Genomic DNA, 22930 nt, shown 5'->3' on the forward strand with positions numbered 1-22930 from the left:
GAAAGTAGCAATATTGTTAGAGTTTTCTGATAATAAAGGACAAAAGCCACATAAAATGCTCTATCTTTGCCTTTAGCACGAAAGCAAGAAATTATCAAAGTCACTGAACAACTGATTGAAGCCATCAATAATGGAGACTTTGAAGCTTACACGTGAGTAGAGGCATACTTACTTTGCTTTCGTGCATATGACAAAATATTTTCTATTTTAATGCACTCTTCAGTGTACTAGAATTCATGTATGTTTAACCCCAGGTTGATGTTAGCAGTAGTTTTATTTCAGGGTATAAATTAAGTGTCCCCAGAGGAGAAATAAATGTAGGATCTAGAGAGGAAAGACAAGACTTCTCATAGCAGGACTGGGGCTTTCCCTGGCAATTTACAGACTTGTAATCACCAGCACCTCTGTGTGGGGAAGGCATGCCATTTGCTCCATGAGAGCAAAACTATGAGAGAGAAAAGCACAAAAAAAGGCATTTTGTTTTGAGAAATGTTTTGCCTCACACTCTGCTGAGGTTCTGGGACAGAGAGAGATCAGGAGGCATAGTAAGGCAGCCTTCTTCCTCTTCAGCCAGTACACCTCAACTCTATCTCCATCTCTTTTATGAGTTTGTTTCTTAGGTAACAATTTATTTGAAGGAAGGTCCCAATGCTTAGTTTATGAACTACTGGATCATAGAGTGTGTAAAGGAAATTACTCCAATCAAATAAAAATAAAGCATTCAAATAAATAGGGCATGAAGGCTTATTTCACAAAGTATGTGGGTCAATAAGCTAGCTATTTGGGTGAGGATAAAAATCAGTCTAAGCCTTCCCCTTATTCCATACAAGAGAGCCCCTCTTGAGTAAAAGAGTTAAATGCCAAAAAGAGATTGAATTTGATCTCTGATTGGAAAATTTTTTCTAAGTTTAAAAGCAAAGGAAATAATCACAAATGAGAAGATAAAATGATTAGGCAACCCAAATAGATAAAACTTGTATACTTAAAAAAAAAAAACCAAAATAATAATTTTAAAAAGCCAAAATTTGCAAATTTCAAGGCAAGAGCATTTTCTATCCATCAGTTCAGCAGGGATAAAAACTGCTTACAATCAATGGGGTGCAGATCCTGCAGGACTATGGTGACTTTCCTGGATGGGGTATAAATAGAAACAAACCTTTAGGTTAGTTGTGGTGGCAGGAGTTGGGGGGACATGTAGATCTTAAATACCAGAAAGCTTTTATGAAGTTTCAAATTGTTTTAGCCCTCTAATTTTACTTATAACAAAAATGTAACATGGTGTGGATTTTTCATGTAAAGCATGGATAAAAATTATAAACAAACATTTTTTGAAGCAGCATTCATAATAGTGAAAAATTGGAAACATCTGTCCAACATTGAGGACATATGTTGTGCATTTGGTACGGTAGATGTTTTTGCAGTTTCTGGCACTCTGGCAAAATGCTTATGATATAGTCATGATGTCTATAATTATTCCAGCTACAATTTTTAAAAAGCATTAAAAATGGAATGAGATATGCCCAATTGGTTTTAAAAAGGATAAAAGAACATTGCTTTGGGAAATGCAATTATGTCTGAAGGTTTTTTTTTCTTTTTTTCCCCAATTTTATGTAAGGTATTTCTTTTATCATCAGTTACAAAGAGTCAAATATAAAATAATGGAAAAGAGTAATTGAGGGTAAGAATTAAATCCAAGATTGCTACTTATAAATTGTATATGTGCATATAGATGCAAGCACATGCATATACATATGTATTTGTATCAACTATTTAACATGATTTAAAATAAATACCTGAAATGAAATAGTACAATATGAAGTTTGAAAGAAAACTATGTCAGAGACCAGAGTTCCCTTTTTAAACAGTTGAGAAGTCCGTGCCATAGAACATGCTCTTTTATGCTTTTTGCTGATAACTTTGTTAGACCAATAGGATTCTCTAAACATGAAAATACTCTTTAAAAATATATGTATTTTTTGGTACTAGTATTCTCCTGTGGAATAGTAAAAAGTGTGTTTTGGTGGGGGTGGTAGCCAGGCAAAACTGGGATATTTCCTGTCTTCTCTGACAGTTCAATATAAGGTGTTTTAAATAATGCAATCCCTTGGAATCGCATCAGCTTGCCTAGGGAGGCCTGTAATCTGGCCTGAGGTTGCTGATAATCCAACAGGACCTTCCACTTGGGAGCTTTCTGGATGATAGACTACATTGGTGAAGTCCTTAGAATACCTGTTCAGAGCATGTGTGCCACACACATACATCAAGGGGAAGCTTTGTGAATCCTTTATTAATCCAAAGCCTATGACAGGAGATAAATGCATACATACATAGGAGAGAGAAAGAACAGATTAGCAGGTTTTCAGATCTGTTGACTCTCTTGATGGTTAGGTAAAGAGATCAATCATGGCACAGTGATTCTCAGATGATTTTAGTGCCAATATATGGTAGTAAAAAATTTCGATTCACCGATGTTGACAACCAAAAGTCAAATTTATAGAGGAAGTAGTATCCCCTGGCAGAATAAATTCCATTACCGTAGAAACAGTGCTCTTCCCATTTGCCTCTTAGAGATTATATATATTTGACTTTGAGCTTGGTAGTACCTGCCCACCAGCAAGTCTAAGGTAAAATATAAAATGCCTCCCCACTACACCTGCTACCCCTGCCTTTAAGGCTTTTTTTTTTTTTTAAACACAAAGGATAATCACTGGTTTGATGTTTGATTTTTAAAGTATTTTCTACTTTTATTTTTTTTATTTTTTTAATTTTCTACTTTTAAAGTTGTCCTTAATATCAGTTCCACATTCTATGAACAATATTGCAAAGAACCATAGTGAGCTGGCCTTTTGAAACTTTATTTCTGTTGAACAGTTAAATTGTTTTACCTCCCCAAAGGGGAATGTTTTAGATGTAGCCCCAAAATAGTCCCAAATCCTTTTATCTACTTTGTAAACTTCCACTAATTTGTCAAATCCAGATCTTCTGTCGCTTCCTCTGAGAAGCCTATCTTGATCACCACAAGCCCAAGGAATTGTTTCCCCCTTTGTTTCCATGGACTTACATACATACCCAGGGCTCACCAGATCACACGACTAACCATTATTCCCCAGACATACTCTGTGTTCTCACACTACTATGCTACTGTCATTGCTACCCTCCTCCTTCCTGCCACCTTCCCCACACTCGGACAATTCCTACATATTCCTGAAAGCCCAGCTCACATGTTTTTTCTCTTAAATCTTGTCTGTCCCATATGTAAGTAATCTGGTTTTTAAGCACTTTGTATTTATTCCTATTTCAGTCTTTATTGTTGCATTGTAATTGTTTCAAAAAATACCTGCTACATAGTAGGTGTTTAACAATTCTTTGTTGAATCCAAAGAAAGTTTAAAAATGTTGCATCTATTTATTGAATTACATTTCTAGGATTAAAAAGAAAACTAATTTTTACATTTTATTAGTTTTATTTTAGAAGTTCAATAAACTTTGAATACAGCTTTTCCAGGAAGTAAAGGATGTGACACATGCCTTCAAATCAATAATATAGATACTTGACAGGAATGTAGAAGGTATCAGAAATTGTTCCAAATTATTTAATGTCAGAGACAAAGTTGGTTTTATATGACTTGGAGAGTGTATTGGACTTAGTATTTAAAAACTAAGGGAGAAACTGGAGAAAGAATAGAAAATCCACTTTGGAAATATGAAAAAGCAGAAATTTTTAAAAAAGAGAGATTCCTAAAGTAGTATAGATTATCATGGGCTGTAACTTGCTATATTATCTTTCCTCATCAGAGTTCTCTGCAAAATGCTTTTTTAGCACTTGCTCCTCAACCCACCAGGCCTGTGAAAGAAATTTTATATTGTTAGTGTTTTTTTAAAGAAACTCCCTTCACTGTTTGATAAGTAAGAGTGGATATGTGGGAAACAAAATGTATTAACTCATGTATTGGTTATTTTAATTATATTTTTGGTTTTTATTGTTGTTGTTTATTTGTCCCTACAGGAAAATCTGTGATCCCGGCCTTACTGCTTTTGAACCTGAAGCTTTGGGTAATTTAGTGGAAGGGATGGACTTCCACCGATTCTACTTTGAAAATGGTACATTTATTCTAAATTTAATAACATGCCTTTTCCAACTTCTCTTTGAATTTCTCCCAGATTTGCAGTTTTCTTTGCTGTATTCTACAATGAGAATTTTCACCTTAGTCCAGCATTTTATATCATAAAATTTTTTGTATTTGAAATTTTTTTTTAATGACAAGCTTAAAAGCTTTGGTGTTTTGAAAACTGTCTGATTTATAAAAGGTAATGTTGATTGAATATACCCCATATAAGTCCCAGTAAATGTATAAGCTGTAAAATGAATCACCAAAAAAGTAAGTTTTCTTAGAACATTGTGTGTATATGAAAAAATAAAAGACACCACAGCGTGTCAGAATATTTGACATAAAGGAATGCTTTCAAGCATATTTAATGCTCATTTTCAAAGTAAAATATACATGAAAATGAGTGATCAGGTAAATATTTCAGTTTCCATTAAAAGAATTTTAGTGGTCTCAGAGCAAAGAGCCACACAAAAGAAACTCCCGCAGAAATCCTTGAGGTCATCAAAAAAGAAGTAACCTAGAAATTCCTTTTATCCTCTTTTCCTTATGCCTAAAGACTAGGTATTGTGTTTCGTTTGCATGATGGAAAGAATAAATTCACCTCTTTTCAGTGATATCTTGGTAAATGAAGTGTATTAATGATTACGATAATCAAGCTCAGTTCTAGTAATTATAAGCATTAGCACGAATGTCTGCCTTGGCATGGGTTGGTTTTTTGTTTTTTTTTTTTATATTCGCTGGGCATTTGCAAGACAAAGAATTACATGGTAAATTGTCCTTACAAAGCAGTAAATTTTCTCATCCTCATAATGTTTCTTTCAGTTGGTTCTCCATTGACACTATCTCATCTCTAGTAAAAGAATAATTAACCCATTAAATATTTAACTTACTTCAACACAAACTATGTATCATTACTTACCATAAATACATATTCTTCGTAGTGAGGTATTCTTCTGTATATGATTGTGGCACTGAGTAGTTTACTCCAATCTCTTCTGAGAATAGGAAGCAGGTTTGGACAGCAGGTAACAACAGTACAGGCTGTGGTAGTGATCTAAAAGAGTGACATCAATCATCATTTGCACTAAATCTTCACATCTCTTGATCACTGAATAATTAGAATGTGTAGCTATTGTCAAAACACCAAAGGCTAGAACCTGCAGAGGGGTGCCTAATCAAAGACTGAACTAAAGAATCAGAACCAGGCTAGATGACCAATAACCAAATTTTGGCTTTTCGGTGGATGACCACTACTGGACTATTATGGAATGGACTTTATGAAGTAAAGGAGTCACAAGATGAAATAGGAAAACAAATCCATGCTATGGCCAGTTTTTTCTTGTTTTGTTTTGGAAACCATTATCTGCATATTTGATATTTGTTATATTTCCCTTGTTCCATGTACTTCACCAACTAACAAAAATGAACAAGACCATAGGATATCCTGTCACCTGCTCCCTGCATCTGGGCCAGGCCTTCTCCCTCTGTTTTTGTATCATGGCTTCTGTTTCTAACCACTTCCCATTGTAAATAAATACATCTCCCACCAAAGTTTCCAAAGCGACATTTAAATTCTCTATAAAGGGAAACACAGAAAATAATGACTATCTACTTTTGCTTTTTCTCTTTTCCTTTATACTTTGCCAGGGACTCAATTAGTGCAAACAATTCAAGGTGAATGAATGAATGAATGAATGAATAGCGTTGTGTACATTAGCCCCAGGTGAAGTTACTGGTTTTGATTTACTTTATGCAGAAACTAAGTTCTGTTTTTCATGTTATTCTCTTTCAGCTTTGTCCAAAAGCAATAAACCAATCCACACAATTATCCTGAACCCCCATGTACACCTGGTAGGTGATGATGCTGCCTGCATAGCATACATTAGGCTCACACAGTACATGGACGGCAGCGGAATGCCAAAGACAATGCAGTCGGAAGAGACTCGTGTGTGGCATCGCCGGGATGGAAAGTGGCAGAATGTTCATTTTCATCGCTCTGGGTCGCCAACAGTACCCATCAAGTAAATATTTCCAGGCTGTCAGCTTCTTTGTTAATATACCCATGGTCAGCGTTTTTTTTACTTACTCCATTGTTAATAACATGATATATGTTATTTAATGCTAGCGGTCAGTTACATAGGTGGGAATGCTCAGGGAAAAACAGATTGTAACTGTAGATAGATCAGACCAGCTGTTTTTGTGCTGAAACACACACAGTAGAAACTGGAGGATACCCTAGCAAGCGGGTTTCTTTTTGTTAAATCATGTAATGAGGCAAACTGTGACTTCATCGTCACAATTGGCAGAGGAAGGTGAAGAGTTTCTAAAGTGGCCAATATAGTGTCAGGAACTTTATAGATTATCTACTGGGCTCAGTTACGGATATTAGAAGAAATTTATAAGCATAACATTTAAAATACAAGTAGCAGGTACCTCAGGGTCTTCCTCCCTATGCCACTCTACCTTGGACGTTATGTCTGCTCTTTCAGTCAGTAATTGGGTGAATACTTATTGTACATCTCCTAGGTGCTTAACTTGTACCAGATAAAACACAAGGTAAAAGTTATATTCTAGTTTAGAAAAAAACTTAAATTCTACTTTAGAAAGCAAGTTATCACTGATACCAAAGAAAAATTATGAGGTTCATAATTTCAGAGTAGAATGGAATGAATGACCAATGTAGCAAATTGTTAATAACAGGTTGGAAGTATACCTTGTGTAGAAGATATCACTTAAGACCTTGTCCAACATTCCAAGTGGCATTTGGAGACCTGGAACAAATAAATGGTAGAGAATCAAGGAATATCAGAAGGATATGACAATGTCAGGATGTTAGTTTCATATGGTAGAGGAGTATAGGTAAAGAAGACTGGCTCCAACTGTAGTAAAGGGGAATAGTAAAGGGAAATAAAGTTGCATAAGTGAAGGGATGAGATGAAAACAAGAAGGGGAATTTAGACTCAGGTTCAGCGCACTGCTGATGTCATTCCAAATTCTCTCACCAGAATCACCTGTAATATTTGGGGGGTTGGCGGGGAGTGGGATGGGAGAGTCAAATTGATACAAACAGCCATTCAACTCCAAAGAATCTATCAAAATTTCTTAGTTTAATAATATACCACAGTGGTTTTCAAAGGCCTTCTCTATAGCCTTAATAATTAGATTTCACTGTTGGATTTGTAAAAAGTAGATGAAGGGAAAAAAGATAGCTATTATTTTTAGAATGAATTCCAGCATATTAAGAGAATGACAAAAGGAATATAATAATGTTTGTGTGTTTTTTACCCCAAAGAGGTACAGCACTAATTGCCAGTTAATATGGAAGGGATTGCGTTCATACAGTACAATAGGATAAGGTTTTTCTGCAATTCCCTGAAGTGTGTATGGGATAGAGCCTATTTAAGAAAACTTCATTTTATGCCAGGTGGCTTAAATGGGGCTTCTCTTAATAGGCCATCCTGTATTCCAAATGGGAAAGAAAACTTCTCAGGAAGCACCTCTTTGTGGCAAAACATCTAAGGCCTGAAAACCATTCACATATGGGTCTTGTAAGTAACATCCTGCTCCATGATACATTGTGGATGGAGCTAATGACTAAAAAGCTGCATGGCTGTTTTTTCTTGCCTTTAAGGATATTTTCTTTTGCATTATATTTGATGGAAAATATAAAAGGTCTTTGAAAACTTAAAGGATTTTTGCATGAGCTCTCGAGTCTAATGTTTGGCCTCGTTTTATAGCATAACGCTTGTTTTAAAGGTATTAAGTGCTGAGAAGAGCCTCCCTTCAGCATATGGATCTTGGCATTTTCAGATATCCTGGAGTTCCTCATCGGAAGTCCAGTCTGGTCAATTCAGACAACTCTCAATTATCCAGACCTAATAAAAGTCAATCTCTAGGATTTTTTTTGGTCTCTGTCTTTCTAGAGGTAGTCACTTGTGTTATGCACTGGGCTAAGGTTAATATATCAATTAATTTGCTTTGCCTGACTGACTGTAATGATATTTGACTGTGAAGACAGGCCACAAGAGGAAGTCAAGCCAAAATTTAAAACTTACATAGTGGGTAATTCCAGAGGATAATTGAAAGTTGACTGTAATTAAATTCATGCCTGTGTTGTTTTTTAAGATTTGTTTCTTAACTTGGATTAGGATTCAGATATGTGTGCTAATATTGTGAATATCTCCTCTACTTAAAGCACTGAACCTTGTCAGAGCTTTTAAAAAATAGTGCTCCCTACTATTGGATTAAAAAACAGAAAGAGACCTCCAATTAAATAATAATATGTTTTCCCTACTTTGAGGCTGTATTCCTCATTAAATGGACTTCCAGGTTTAACTTCCCAAGGAGTCTATGAAAAATGACAAAAGCTAAGAATGCACGTAAACTTCTCACTCTTTCAACAAAATGATATGTTTAGTAAACAAGAGTGCTTACAATGCATATTTAAGTTCAATAATGTGATTGAAGCCTGGGTTCCTGTTTCTATTTTCAGCTTACCTCTGTGTGGACAAGTTGATAGATAACTAATATTGTTTCCTATTTTAATTTTGTCTCTGTTTAACATTGTGTATTTCATCTTTTAATGATCACAAGCAAAGGTCTTTTATACAGTTGTACTTTTGATCTATTAATTTAGCTGAGTTACAAAACTGTAGCCTGGTCACATCTTTGGCAAAACATTGGACAATATTTTGTAAAACAATATAACTTATTTCTCACTCCCCCTCCCCTTTCTTTCAGCTAAATATCAACAGTGCCACTTCTGCATTCTCTGTTCTCAAGGCACCTGGATGGTAACCCTGGGCCGTCCTCTCCTCCTCTTCATGCATGTTTCTGAGTGCATGAAGTTGTGAAGGTCCTACGTGTAATGCATATGTGATGCACCATCTTGTCATATATTCCTTCCTATACATTGTTTACACTTGCACTATGGGGATGTTCCATGCAAACTTCAATTACTGTTGGCAAACAATAGGGGGAGGTCAGACAAAAAAAAATTTCCACAATATTCCAAGTACAACCTACTCATCAAGTTTCTGTTTATGCCAAGATACAACAGACTTCAAAATTATTCTCTGAATGACAATTTGTAAGAGAAATGTAAATTTTTAAAACTCTTTGCTGTTAATCAGTTTTGGGCTCATTCAACAAAAAGCAAAAAAAAAAAATATATATATATATACACACACACACACACACATACATCTTCGGTTTTGTGGTGTGATCCTGGTTATTATTGCTGTCTAACAAAGTAGGTTAATATGTGGGTAAAATCACTCATGAATGTGGAAATGAGAATCAGTTGGTTTGCTACCACCTAAAGTCATGTTGTTTTTGGTCAAACTGTAAACTGGAAAAATTCACATAATTTATGAGTGATCGCTTTAAGATATATTTACACTTTTGGTGAATTCACTGAGTTTCATGTTCCTTTCTCAAATATGTGCACTCTTTTCTCCATTTGCTCTTACTCGTTGCTGTTTGCTTTTTCTCCATCCTCTTCTGTCTTTTCTCACACACTACAAGATAGAAAGGAAAGTGAAATTTGCATCGTGGAGGTAACTAAACTAGCACTTTTGATCATCTTCCGGACCCACAAAAATGTCAAGATTTTAAAGGCTTCTTATTCTGCTTCGGCTCTAGTTTGGACATAGGGATCCTAGGTCAGCGGTATTAGAATTGCTTAAATTTCAGGTAAAAACAGTGAGGTTCCTAGTGTACTACCAGCTGGGGGGACTGGCAAGAATACCAGGTTGTAGTGCAGCAGGGTTTCCTCTACACACACTTAGTTCTGCTTGGTGGGAGGGGCCCCTCTAGCTGTCTAAAATCAGAGAGGCCGGCGAGGGATTTCCATTCTCATAAGTGTTTAGAACTCGATCTCTGTGGCTTGTGCTCTCTTAGCTTCTCTCTTGTGTCAGTAACATTATCTCCCTCTGAGGATTCAGATTTTCCAGTTTAAAAAGAAAAGGGAAATGCCCAGGTTTTCTTTGTGCTTCTCATTTCTCCTTTGTTTATTCAACTCCTATAAGGCTGTTTTTCTTCCCTGAAATGCTTTATAGTGCATGATATCTTCATCAGCGTTATTTTAACAATAGTAATTCACAATCTTCAGAATCCTATTTTTAAAGCAGAAGCAAAAAACTAAACAACCCTCCCTCTTTCTCTCATTTCACCTTTCTGTGTTGACTAATCACCTTAGATATTGTTGCTAGTGGATGTATGGTAGATGGATTGAAGCTTTTCTGATAATTACACAATTTAAAAATATATATTTAAAATAAATATATACAGTAAATGAAATGTATTGAGCCATGTTAACCTGCCAATGAGATCTGTGAAAAGTAATGGCCTCGTTTTTCCCTTTTTGATTTATTTTACCTTTTTGTGAACCGGCTACACGTGGCATACATGTATTTTAAAAATAATAGGTATAGAGTGGTTTTTTTTTTTACACTTTTAGCATGTGGTGTTGAAGTATTACTGTAGATCAAGTATGTCTTCCGCACTAAGATGTGCGGAAATTGTGATTTGTTCTCTCCACCACAACTGAATTACACATTTATTATCTTCTATCATTTTGAAACACTGCAGTTTACCATGGGACACTGTATATATTTCTTGCCATAATGGTAAATGACTGATTGATATATTTAAGAGTTAATAAATTTGTGATTTCTGCTGACAATGTGTCCATCTTTTTTTCTTGAGAATTGGTACTATATGTATGCATGATGCTGACTAGTGCCAACAGCAACGTGTCCTGCTATGGTCTCATTAGTTCATAGCAGTTTACCTTTGATGTAAAGATAAAGGCACTTTACTATATGCACAAAATAACAAACTCTGCTGGGAAGATTTTTCTGGGAACAAAATAGTTAAAAACAAGAGTCCTAAAATTTCTAAATATGTCCTCCAGTCCATCCTTCAGTGACTGCTAGGGTATAATCTAAATCTGACTGTATAACACTTCAGTGTTATCTTCAGTATGCAGGCAAGCACCTTGTCTCCTGCTACTCCTCAACTTGAACTTGAATGTACAGAAGTACAACATCTTTCAATTTACTGCAGGCATCATGCATCTATTTATGCTTGTATTCTTTCCCTTGCTACTTCTTCAACCTAATTCTTATCCCTAAAAATCCAATTTAGAAAATCATCCATTTGATTAAACTTTCCTAGACCCTGCTCTAAGCTTGCTCATCCTCTCCATATAGTGTAATTTGGGTCTAATTCTCCTGCCAGCCATGCGGTTTTGAAAATACATCTTTGTGTCTCCTCTACTGAATGGAGTATAATGGCTCTAGAGGTAAGAACTGTGGGTTCATCTTTATATCTCTAAACTCCAAGAGAGCCAGGAAGAGAGAAACTGTTAATAGTTTTGGACTGTTGGCCAAACCATGAATGGGAATGTCAGGATACAATCGGACCCTTCTGAGTTTAATGTTCAGCTCTGTTGATGTTGTCTTTGACACTCTGAGCATGGTGCCTCTTCTCTCTGAACTTTAGTTTCTGTATTTGAAAAATGAGAACAAACATACCAATTTTCTAGGGGTATTATGATGAGTAGAGATTATGGGCAAAGTACCTAGACTAATATTTGGTAGATAATATTAAATGGTAGCTACTGCAACTGACATAATCACTGATACTAATACTCCCATTGTTCCTGGCTCAGGGGAGTGGAGCACTCTTGTTTTATGGTCTGCTTTCTTTATGTAGGTTGATATTGCTGATATTCATTTCAAATATCTCAGTGGGAAGAGGAGAAATACTGAATAAGGTAGTCATCTAGCCGAAAGCAGAGAAATGGCATGAAGTAAATCAATACATTCTAGGAAAACTCTCAAGGAATCCTACTCTTAAGTAACTGAAATTCTGAATCCTTGTATAAGTAATCATATGTAATGTAAGGGTAAACATAAATGGCCCAACACTTGAGTGATTTCATTAAATAAAATTCTTGATATCTACAGTTCAACTGTTTTTATGGTATCTTTTGTCTGGTTTTAAGAAGTGGGAATATATAAAAAGATTATAATGAACATCAGCATATTAGACCAGGTATCCAGATCTGAACAATGAGCCATGATAAGCCACCTTGACTGAAGCAGCCACGGTATTCCTACGTTTCTAACTAACAAAACCAATTCTTGAAAAGAGGCTAAAGTGTTCTCCACTAGATTCTAGTAAGAAAAATGGATGAAATAAAGTATTACTATTACCCCAAAAGGATTTATATTTTTAAAGGCACCTACTGCTTTACAACACAAGACAAAAATTTTCTGGTTTGCCCATAAAAATGTTCTTAGCTTTTTGAAAAAATACTGCCAACCTTTGAGAATTGGAGATTCCGTGCAAAAGTTATGATTTCTGGGTTAATTTGAAAAAATTGCAGGATTTTGCTCCACTGGTCCTGTGCTCATCAGTGGTAACAGAAAAGCCAATGCCCCTTTTTAAAGATTTTTATTTATTTATTTATTTATTTATTTGATAGACAGAGATCACAAGTAGGCAGAAGGCAGGCAGAGAGAGAGGGGGAAGCAGGCTCCCCGCTGAGCAGAGAGCCCGATGTGGGGCTCGATCCAAGGACCCTGAGATCACGACCTGAGCTGAAGGCAGAGGCTTAAACCACTGAGCAACCCAGGCGCCCCCAACGCTCCTTTTTAGAGGCGACTGAGTGCCCTGCCTGTCCCCACCTCCAGATGCACTACTCCTCTGAGTTTGCCACCAGCTTCTGCGGGTGCCGAAGGTTAACCCCTTTCTGCACATCACAGAGCACTTCTATGGGCACCTCAGGCTTCAGCAGAGGCACGGATATTTGGTTTGGGAGGAGAGGTCCTGGTCTTCCTAAACCCTACTACTTAGGCAGCTGTCTTCCTTGTAGGTCTCTCCAGCTAAAGTACACAGAATTATTTTGATTTCATTTTAAACAAGAAAATTAGGATCCACAAAAATAAACTCAAAGCACACAATTTTTCTGAGTTACTACTTGATGTATTAAAGGAAGAGCAGCTGCTATTTTCATGTAAAATAATTTATTCCTTTCTCCAAGTCTTGAATGGCCAAGAACCACCAGGAAACTTATACTGCCAGGTTCACATAGGCAGTGCAGGATAACTGTGAGCTATTTATATAAATCCTAGCAGTGTTCTATCTATAACTAGATGTTTAGAAACTGCTTTGGGGCTCAGGGGTGGCAATTTACCATAAGGCCAAAACCCGGACTCAGATACTAACACATAATGTAGTCTGAACTTAATAACTCTCTTGCTTCTTTCTCACTCTCCTGGAATCCCACAATCGTGGTGACCCCCACCCATCTGTGTGGGCCATGGTCATATTCCTGCAGCTGAATGTGGCTGAAACCAAGCCCCAACTCTGCTGACAGGTGTTCTTTACATTCATGGCCATGAATGAATCACACCCCTCGCAGACTCTTGTGGCTGCCCAGGATTCCTATTTCCCTAGTCCATTTTCTTCCACTCTCCCACCAACTAGCTCAGACTTTCTCCTTTCCGCCTCCTACCTCCAACCAGTCCTTCCCCATCCTCAGTAAAAGGGCCCTGCTTCCAATTTCCCTGCAAGTGATGAAGCAGTCTCAGCATCTTTCTCTCTGCCTTCTCTCCAGTTGTTACGGGTAGATAGCTCACGCGCCTGCGGAAGGCCACACCCATCCCGTAGCACCCATGCATAGGGATGGCTCTAGCAACTCTCCCCACTTACCGGCATTATAAATCATTACCTCCATCCCCACCAATGCCTGCTTCTTCCCTGTGTAGACACACTCCTTAAAAGGGCTGTCTGCGCTTGCTGTTGGCAGTCCCTCCCCTCCCAATTCCTCTTAAACCCACTCCAGTTGCCTTTACTGCTTCACCAAACAGTTTTTCTCAGTCTTCAGTGACCACCCTGTTAATTCCAAGGATCGACTTTCAGTCCTCAATTTACTTGATCTCTCAAGGTGTTCACCATCTCAGTCTTGAAACACATTTTTCTCTTGTCTTTCAGACAATACATTTGCCTGATTGTCTTCCTACCATTCTAGATGCCCCTTTCTAATCTCTAACTGCTCTCTTTTCATCAACTTGCCTTTTAATTTTGGAACTTTTTTTGGGGGGGGGGGGAGGGTCCTCACTTGCTCCCAGGATAGTTAATCCAACTTCAGTGTCTTTAGATTATATTAATGATTCTCAAGTATACATGTCCACCCTGGATGACTGCCCTAAATTCTAAACATCGAGACCCAACTGCCTATTTGAAATCTATAGTGTCTATCTAACTGGTGTCTCAAAGTGAAATGTCCAGAACTGAGCTCTTGAGAGTCTGTACCCAAACCAGCTCCCCTCTGTCCTTCCCATATCTCAAGTATTTACCAACTCAGTTATTCCTTTGATCAGGTTAGACATCCTAGTTTCTTTTCTAATTCTGCTCTGTTTGAAGTCCTGTCACTTTTACCTCCAAACTGTAACCGGAATAGGACTGCTTCTCACAATGCCTTCCACTGCATCCCTAGGTCAGATCACCATCGTGTCCTCTAAACTACGGGACTATCCCCCTAACTAGTCTCTCAGCTTCTGTTCTTGTCTCTCTTTACTCTTAATGCAGCCACTAGAATGAGCTTGTTAAAATACAAGCCAAAACATGTCGCTTCTCTGCACAAAACCATTCGATAATTTCCCTTATCACTCAGAGTAAAAATCAAGGTCCTTTGGGTGACCTCTGAGGTTAAAATGGGTAAAGATTCCCCCTACCCTTCTCACTCACTCTTCTATAAACATGCTAGGAATGCTCCTACTCCAGGGCCTTTACACTTGCTATTTACTGTGCTGGAATACTCTTTCTTAAGATCTTAGTAGCTATCTCCTTTGCTTTCTTATTTATTCCTTTGCTGAATTAAGTGACATTTTCAGTAAAGCTTTCATTGACCATCTCATCCAAGACTTCAAACTTAACTCCCTTACTGGACACTTTGTATTCTCCTTACCAGACTTTTTTTCCTTAGCACTTACTATTTAACATCTTGTTTTCTTTTTACTTATTGGTCCTCTCCACCAGTAAAAAATATAGTCTGAGGACAGGGATTTTTGTCTCTTGTTCACTGATACATTACCTGCTCTTAGAACAGTGTCTAGAACATAGCAGCTGCTGAATAAATATTTGTAATTGAACAAATAATGAACTCCTCTCTTCTCTCACAGTTAGAAAACCTGAGGCTCCCTGCCCATTTAGAAGTTCCCTCAGAGTAATCCCGGGGTTGTGCATTGCCTACATAATTATGTGGGGGGGGGCCTACTATAAAAAACTTTTAGCATTAATGCACAAATTTGGTACTTTTTTAGACTGCAAGGAACAGAAAACTTAATTCCAGACACCTTAAATAATAAGGAAAATACTTTTTTTTTCTTTTTTACAGAATAAGATATAGAGGAGTTAGCTCCAGTGTTGTTTATTTCAGTAACTCAACAACATAAAAAAGAAACCAGGTTCTACCCATTTTTTAGCTTGCCCTTTCTAGAGTATAAACCTTATAGTCCAGGTTAAAAGACCTAATAATGGTCCCGAAATACATGACTTGGTTCCTAGTGTTACCACCAGACAGGCCAGCATTCAATGGAAGGACTCGTGCCCTCTTTCCTCTACTCCCCAGCCTCCAGTACAGAAACACATCCTGGTAGCCCAGCTGGCCCAGAAGTGGCTCAGTAGCCAGTTCAGGCTGTTCAGCTCAGCCTGATTTAAGGACCTAGACCGGAGCTATGAGTGGGCCACTCTTCTTTAGATTATGAGTGTTCAGCAAAGGATGGATATCTGGACTGAGACTGGATTATACTGCTTTTTTTAAAGAATGGATGTGAGAACCAACATTGTCCGGTATAGTAAGTACCTCGAGGAAGTCAGATAAATCTTTGCTTTTACTCTCCTTTTTAAAGCTGTTCTTCAATGCATGTCATGAGAGGAGTTGAATAATGTGAGGAAATGAACTATCTTCTCCAAACCCCAAATCTCCTCCACTGATGCATTTTCTCACGTGTGTGTTCCCGATTTGCCCGGTCGGTTCAAAGCACTGGAGAGTGCTTTCAGCACAGAAGTCTTTGGGACGAGGGAAGGTTAGTCATTTCACTGGGTTTGGATTTCTTCCTGGAACTCTAGTCCCAAGCAGGACCTATTAAGCCACAATTACATCCTGCCCCCTCCAGATACCATCTTTGCTCTGCCCTAACTTCAATGAAAAAGTTTTTTAATACAAAGTGAAGACCACTTGGTGCCCAAAACTACATTTAGTGACCAATGTTCTTCAGTTCTGCTTCTCTTTTGTTTGTTTGTTTATTACTTTAAATAAAGTAGGAAAATGGTGGTGGGGGAGGGGAATACTGTAACAACTAAGTAAACCTCAATGATTTTCCTCACCGTCCACCCACTTGATACTGCCTGTTTGCAAAGGGAACAAAAGAACAAGCAGTTCATCTATAGAACCTGTCCCTGCATGGTCTGAAACAACAGTTTGCTGCTGTGTGGGAAGAAGTGTTTAGCTAACTGATTTGTGATTAAGTGGTGTTATGTGTACAATGCTCCTTTTTGTCAGTACTCTTGTTACAAATATAGGTGACTCAGAGACATCTTCTATTAAAGATGAGGTTGGTTAATCACCAGTCTTTGTTTAAAAAAAAAAGAAGAAGAAGAAGTCTTAATTCTCAGAATTAACCTTCCTCTCATATTTGCTTTTAAAATATTTTCATGATCACCCTTTCACCCCAAACAAAATAACTAGATTCTCTATTATTCAAACTATAAGGAAGGGACTTCCTCGAAGTCATGGGACTAAGAGAATGATTTGAAAGAGTGGGGATAGGTATGTGAAGAGGGTGGATAGAAGGAGAGAGAAAATCTTAAGCAGGCTCTGTACCCAGTGCAGAGCCTGAGACGGGGCTGGATCTCAGGAACCTGAGATCATGACCGGGACTGAAATCAAGAGTTGGACACTCAACTGACTGAAGTCACCCAGGTTCCCCCAAGAGGATGACTTTAAAGTGACAACTGAGTTCATACACATGCATTCCCCTCTTTCTGTTCATTAAAAAAAAAAAAAAAAAAAGCAAGTTCATCTTGAGACTCCATCTGCAAAAAGATGAAAGATTAATATACACACATGTCAATGTATGAAGAGATATAGAAAATGAAGCACTTTAGGATGACAAACACGGATATAAGCTGACAATTAGAAATGGTGAGTAGGGAAGAAAAGAAAACAAAATTTCCTTATATGCAGGAAACAAGAACAGAAGCATCCACTAAGTGTCTACTAGCTTAGAGCCATGGTGATAAAAATCTTCCCAAAAGGAGAGAGCTTCTTGCCAGATGGCAGCTGTGGGCTTCTATCTCACTCTTAACCTGGTGCCACTGCCCTCTGATTCATGCTGAAGACACAAAACTCCTTCTTTAAATTACCCAAGTAAACATACCCTACTTTTGGGAGAAATTACAGTCATTATTCATCCCCTAGTAGCCATTAGAGGGTCAGAGACATTGAGGCTAGAGAAGCATCTGGGCCTTGTATTGTACTGTGTGATTTCTATTCTGATGGTATGGTGCCACCAGACAGGAAGGAAAGAATGCAAGAAAGGGAAGTTTGAAGTTCCAGAATCTCAGCGGCACAAAACGTCAAGTTTCTCTTTTGAGTTAATCTCATCTCTGTGCTCCACATTCACTCATTTAAAAAAAAAAAAAAATCTGTTAAAGGCAGGAATACACTCACCCCCCCAAGAACAAATATTAATTCTTCCAGGACACAGAAACAAAATACTTCACCAGCTACCTCATGATTAATGTACTTTCTCATTCCTCACATGTTTGATTTCTTTCCTACTTCCTCTTCAAGCTAACTAGAAAAATTAAAGAACCTTACTGCTTTTATTATTTCAAGAGGGAGTCTTTGAAATGCTAAGGATCTTTTTTTTCTTATCGTTCTTCATCTGCAGAAAAGAAATAGGGATGCTTGGTGCTCTAATTACATACATATAACAAAAAGATCATGCTATACATTCTTATATAACTTGCTTTTCTCATTTACTACAATATAAAAACAGATTTTATTTCAAAACTATGTCCTATAGCATTACTTTTAGTGGCCTCATACTAATCTATTTAAATGACATGCCATTTATTTAATCAATTACCTACCATTGAACACATATGTTCTTATTTTTATGCTATTAACAATAAGCAATGAGCATCTATATACCTAATTTTTGCTATTTGATTATTTCCTTGGGGAAACTATCAGAGAAGAAAACACTGAGTCATGCATTCAACCTTAGCCTCACAAAAACAATGATAAAGCAGATGTATATGGCAGAAAATATCACAGAGATTAAATTAAATATCCAAACTCATTCACTGGCAAATTTTACCAGGTTCCTCATTGCATGTCCAATATATTCTCCACTGTCCAAACAACCACAGCTCCTTCAAGCTATCATGCTAGACTCTGGTCACCACATTAGAAGGACAAGATACCACATAGGAGGGAAATTTCAGAACACTGTCGCTATTCATTGTTTTAGTTTTGAAATGCTGTTCTCAAGTTGTTCTTTCCACTTGATTACATTCTCCTCTAGATGTTTGGTACATGGACCTTGCTATATAGTGTCCTATTTTTGTTGTTGTTGTTGTTGTTTTTACCTCATCTTGGGCTTCAAAATTGACATTTTCCTAGATATCATTTAGGTTGCTTTTAATTATTTTGGGGGGCTGGCAAGTTCCCTAAACAAGCCTAGGAAGTTCTGATGGAATTTGTCTGGATTATCAGTTTGGGAACTATAGACTGGGGGAAATAACTATGAGAACTCAAAAGGATCCAAGATCTACTGTAACTTTCTCTTACTATTTTTGCTCTATTGGTTATATTAGTCAGGGTTTTCTATATATATAAATGGAGACTATAAAAAGGAATTGGTCCACATTACTATGGAGGCTGACAATTCCCAGGATCTGTAGTCAGCAAGCTGGAGGCCCAGAGGAGCCAATTGCATGGGTCCAGTCTGAAAGCCAGCAAGCTTGAGACCCAAGAAGAGCTAATGTTTCAATTCAACTCCAAAAGGAGGAAAAGACCAAATGAACTCCCCAGCGCAAAAACAGGCAGGAAGGGGCACCTGGGTGGCTCAGTGGGTTAAAGCCTCTGCCTTCAGCTCAGGTCATGATCCCAGTGTCCTGGGATCGAGCCCCACGTCGGGCTCTCTGCTCCGCGGGGAGCCTGCTTCCTCCTCTCTCTCTCTCTGCCTGCCTCTCTGCCTACTGTGATTTCTCTCTCTGTCAAATAAATAAAATCTTAAAAAAAAAAAAAAAGGCAGGAAAAGTTTCCTCTTACAAGAGGAAGGGTCAGCCTTTTTGTTCTACACAGGCTGTCAACTGATTGGATAAGGCCCACACACATTAGGACAATCTGCTGTACTCAGTCTACTCAAATTTTAATCTCATGCAGAAAATCCTCACAGACACACCCAGAAGAATGTTGCTAAAATATCTAGGTACCACTTGGCCCAGTCAAGTTGACATAGGAAATCAATCATTATACAAATATTAGCAGTAATACAAAAAGAAAAAAAAATCTGTCTCATTTTTAAGAAGAGATAAATGGATATCTTGTAGATAGCATCTAGTCTAATATCCATTTTATGAGTAAGAAATCCTAAGGAATGGTTATTGCCAATTTTAAAAATGGAATGAAAAATGGTGTATTTATGAAACCTGAAACAATGTTTCTCAAACAATTTAGTCATAGGACATTTTATACCCTTAAAAATAATTGACATCTTCAGGAAGCTATTATTTATGTGGGATCTATTTACTGACATTTACCACATGATGAACTAAAACCAAGAAGGCTTTAAAGCATGATAACATGCAAGCACATCATCCATTAGCCCTTAGAGCAATGACGTCACTACGCATCACTCAGCCTCTAGAAAATTCCAATGTGCAATCATGAGAGAAAAAGAAAACAGGTAGTTAAAACTTTAGTATTATTATGAAAATAGCTTTGACCTCATACAATCCTTAAAAATGTCACAGGGTCCCCTCATATGTTTTTGGGTCACAATGAGAACTTCTGGCCTAGAGGAAGTAGGAAAAAAAAAAAGCATAGAGTAACTAATCAAACATGTAGTAATGTTCCTGGAGGCTTAAGCACCAAGAAAGCATTTGGATTCCATTCTCCCTCAATACATTTATTGATGGATATAAATAGAGATATTAAATAGAGAATTAATTAAAACTAGGATGAGAACAAATTACAGGTTATCATTGATCAGCAGGATAAGCTGGAAAATAAATTTGGACAGAAACAGGGAGAAAAAGAGCAGCCAAACATAGTAATCAACTGTATGAATACGATATTTGCAGGATGGGGAAGGAAGGGAGAAGAGCCAAACATCCAAATTGCTCTAGGTCTGCCAAGATGGAGTATCAGGGATTGGATTTACCCTACTGCTAAGACAGTTTAAAAAACAAATGAAATATATGAAAAAGGGTCTTCAGGCACTGGGTATGAAGTTCCATAGTACAATGATCTCTGAAAGACAGGAAGAAACCAGGTGATCCTGAAACTGTTTATTCCAGTTTACTGCCTGGAAAAGGTTTCCAGCCTATAACACAAGGGGTCTAAGCATTGCTTAGTAGTCTTGTTCAGTCGAGTAGATGGAGGTGGGAGAACAGGGAGGTCAAGGCAAGTAGAACTCTTAGGATAAACCTCGAGAAGGAGGAGAACTGCTATGGAGATTTCAAAAGATCTTCTTGAGTCTTCAGCAGAGTTGGGGGGGTGGGTTGGGGGAAGCACATGAAGGTTAATCCCCAGGGCTCACACAGGATTGGAAATAGTTTGTGCTTTCAACAGCCAGAGTAGAAAATTCTTATAATTCACAGGGCATCAGATAGTGTACTCAAAAGTGTATTAAACCTATGGTGGGAAAGAAATTAGCCCTAAAGACTTTCCTGATCCCACCTAACAGATATTGAAAATAAACTTCAAAAGGATCATACTGTTTCCAAGTAACTTAACTGAGCCTAAGAAAAATTTAAGAATACAGAAATACAAAATATCCAGCAATAAATAAGGTCAAATTCACTAAGTCTGCAAATAATAAATGTCACCAGACATGCAGAGAAGCAGGAAAATATGAACCACCATGAGAAGAAAAATTAATAGAAGAAACAGATCTAGAGAGAATGCAAATGGAACATTAGTAGACAAGGGCATCAAAATTTATCATATTTTTGTGTTCAAGAAGGGAAAGAAACAATTTGAGTGTGTTGAGAAAAATTCTAATATATGTAGAAAAAGTTTTAAAAACTTCTAAATATGAAAACTACAATATCTGAGATTAAAATAGAATAGATGGAATTATTTGCACATTAAACCTACAAAAATAAACCAACACATATATGGTCAATGTATGACAAAGATGCCAAGAATACATGATGGAGATAGGACAGTCTCATCAATAATGGGTTGAGAAAACTGGATAGTCATAAGCAAAAGAATAAAAGCTAGACTTCTATCTTTTATCATATGCAAATATTAACTAAAAATTGATTAAAGACTTGAATGTAAGCTCTGAAACCAATTAAAAGTCCCAGAAGAAAACATAAGTGATAAGTTCCTTGACATTGGTCTTGGAAAATGACTTTTGGATTTTACATGGAAAGCAAAGGCAACAAAAGCAAAACCAAGTGAAACTATATCAAACTAAAAGTATTCTGCACAACAAAAAAACAAAAACAAAACAAACCCAACAAAATAAAAAGGCCACCCACAGAATAGGAGAAAATATTTGCAAGCTATATACTTAATAAGGAGTTAATAACCAACATATAAGGAATTCATACAACTCAATAGCAAAAGAACAATCCAATTTAAAAATGGGCAGAAAATCTAAACAGACATTTTTCCAAAGAAGACATACAGATGGCCAACAGGTACTTGAAAAGATGCTCACATCACTAATTATCAAGAAAATACAAACTAAACCATAATGAGATATCACCTCACACCTGCTAGAATGGCTATCGTCAAAAAATAAAAAATGAAACCACTATATGATCTACTAATTCCACTTTTGGGTAGTTAACCAAAGGAAATGAAAGCACTAGATATATGTACTAAGAAGATACATGTACTGCCATATTCATTGCAGCATTATTAACAATGGCCAATATTTGGAAGGAATGTAAGTATTCATCAATGGATGCATGGCTAAAGATGTAGCAATACACACACACACACACACACACACACACACAAATATTATTTAGCCATAATAAAGAAGGAAATCTTGCTATTTGTAACCACATGGATGGACCTTGACAGCATTATGCTTAGTGAAATAAATCAAACAGAGAAATACATATAACATATGATCTCACTTTGTGAAATCTAACAAACAAACAAAAAAACAAACAAGTTCATAAATATAGAGAACAGACTAGTAGTTGACAGGTGGGAGGGTGGAATTGACAAATTGGGTAAAATGGGCCAAAAGGTACAAGCTTGTAGTTATAAAATAAATAATTATGAAGATGTAGTATAGAGCAAAGTACCTATAGTTAAAACTATATTAATACTGCATTGACTATTTAAAAGTTGCTAAGCAAATAAATCTTAGAAGTTCTTGTAACAGGAAAAAAATTACAACTATGGGACCAGATATTAACTATACTTATGCTGATCATTTCTAAATTGTAGACAAATATTAATTCATTATGTTGTATACCTGGAACAAATATATGCTATATGTCAATTATACCTCAATTTAAAAAATCACATGGGGCACCTGG

General features: G+C 37.0%; 1 protein-coding gene across 22 annotated transcripts in view; it reads left to right on the plus strand.

Moving 5' to 3' along the window:
• CAMK2D (calcium/calmodulin dependent protein kinase II delta) overlaps nt 1-12080 on the plus strand; it is a 323815-nt gene extending 311735 nt beyond the window's left edge. For 12 of the 22 annotated variants that reach the window (XM_013053960.2, XM_013053952.2, XM_013053956.2 and 9 more), the window contains 5 exons: nt 77-152; nt 4006-4100; nt 5901-6129; nt 7561-7656; nt 8849-12080. In XM_013053960.2, coding sequence (XP_012909414.1) covers nt 77-152; nt 4006-4100; nt 5901-6129; nt 7561-7627 — 467 coding nt within the window. In that variant the 3' untranslated portion in view covers nt 7628-7656; nt 8849-12080. Of the gene's footprint in view, nt 1-76; nt 153-4005; nt 4101-5900; nt 6174-7560; nt 7657-8848 lie in introns of all 22 variants that reach the window. The other 10 variants (XM_013053965.2, XM_013053958.2, XM_013053964.2 and 7 more) reach the window with 2 other exon arrangements.
• Nucleotides 12081-22930: the final 10850 nt, after the last annotated feature.

The sequence above is a fragment of the Mustela putorius genome, unplaced genomic scaffold (genome assembly GCF_011764305.1).
Source record: "Mustela putorius furo isolate JIRA1106 unplaced genomic scaffold, ASM1176430v1.1 tig00000868_pilon_pilon_pilon, whole genome shotgun sequence".
Taxonomy (NCBI): domain Eukaryota; kingdom Metazoa; phylum Chordata; class Mammalia; order Carnivora; family Mustelidae; genus Mustela; species Mustela putorius.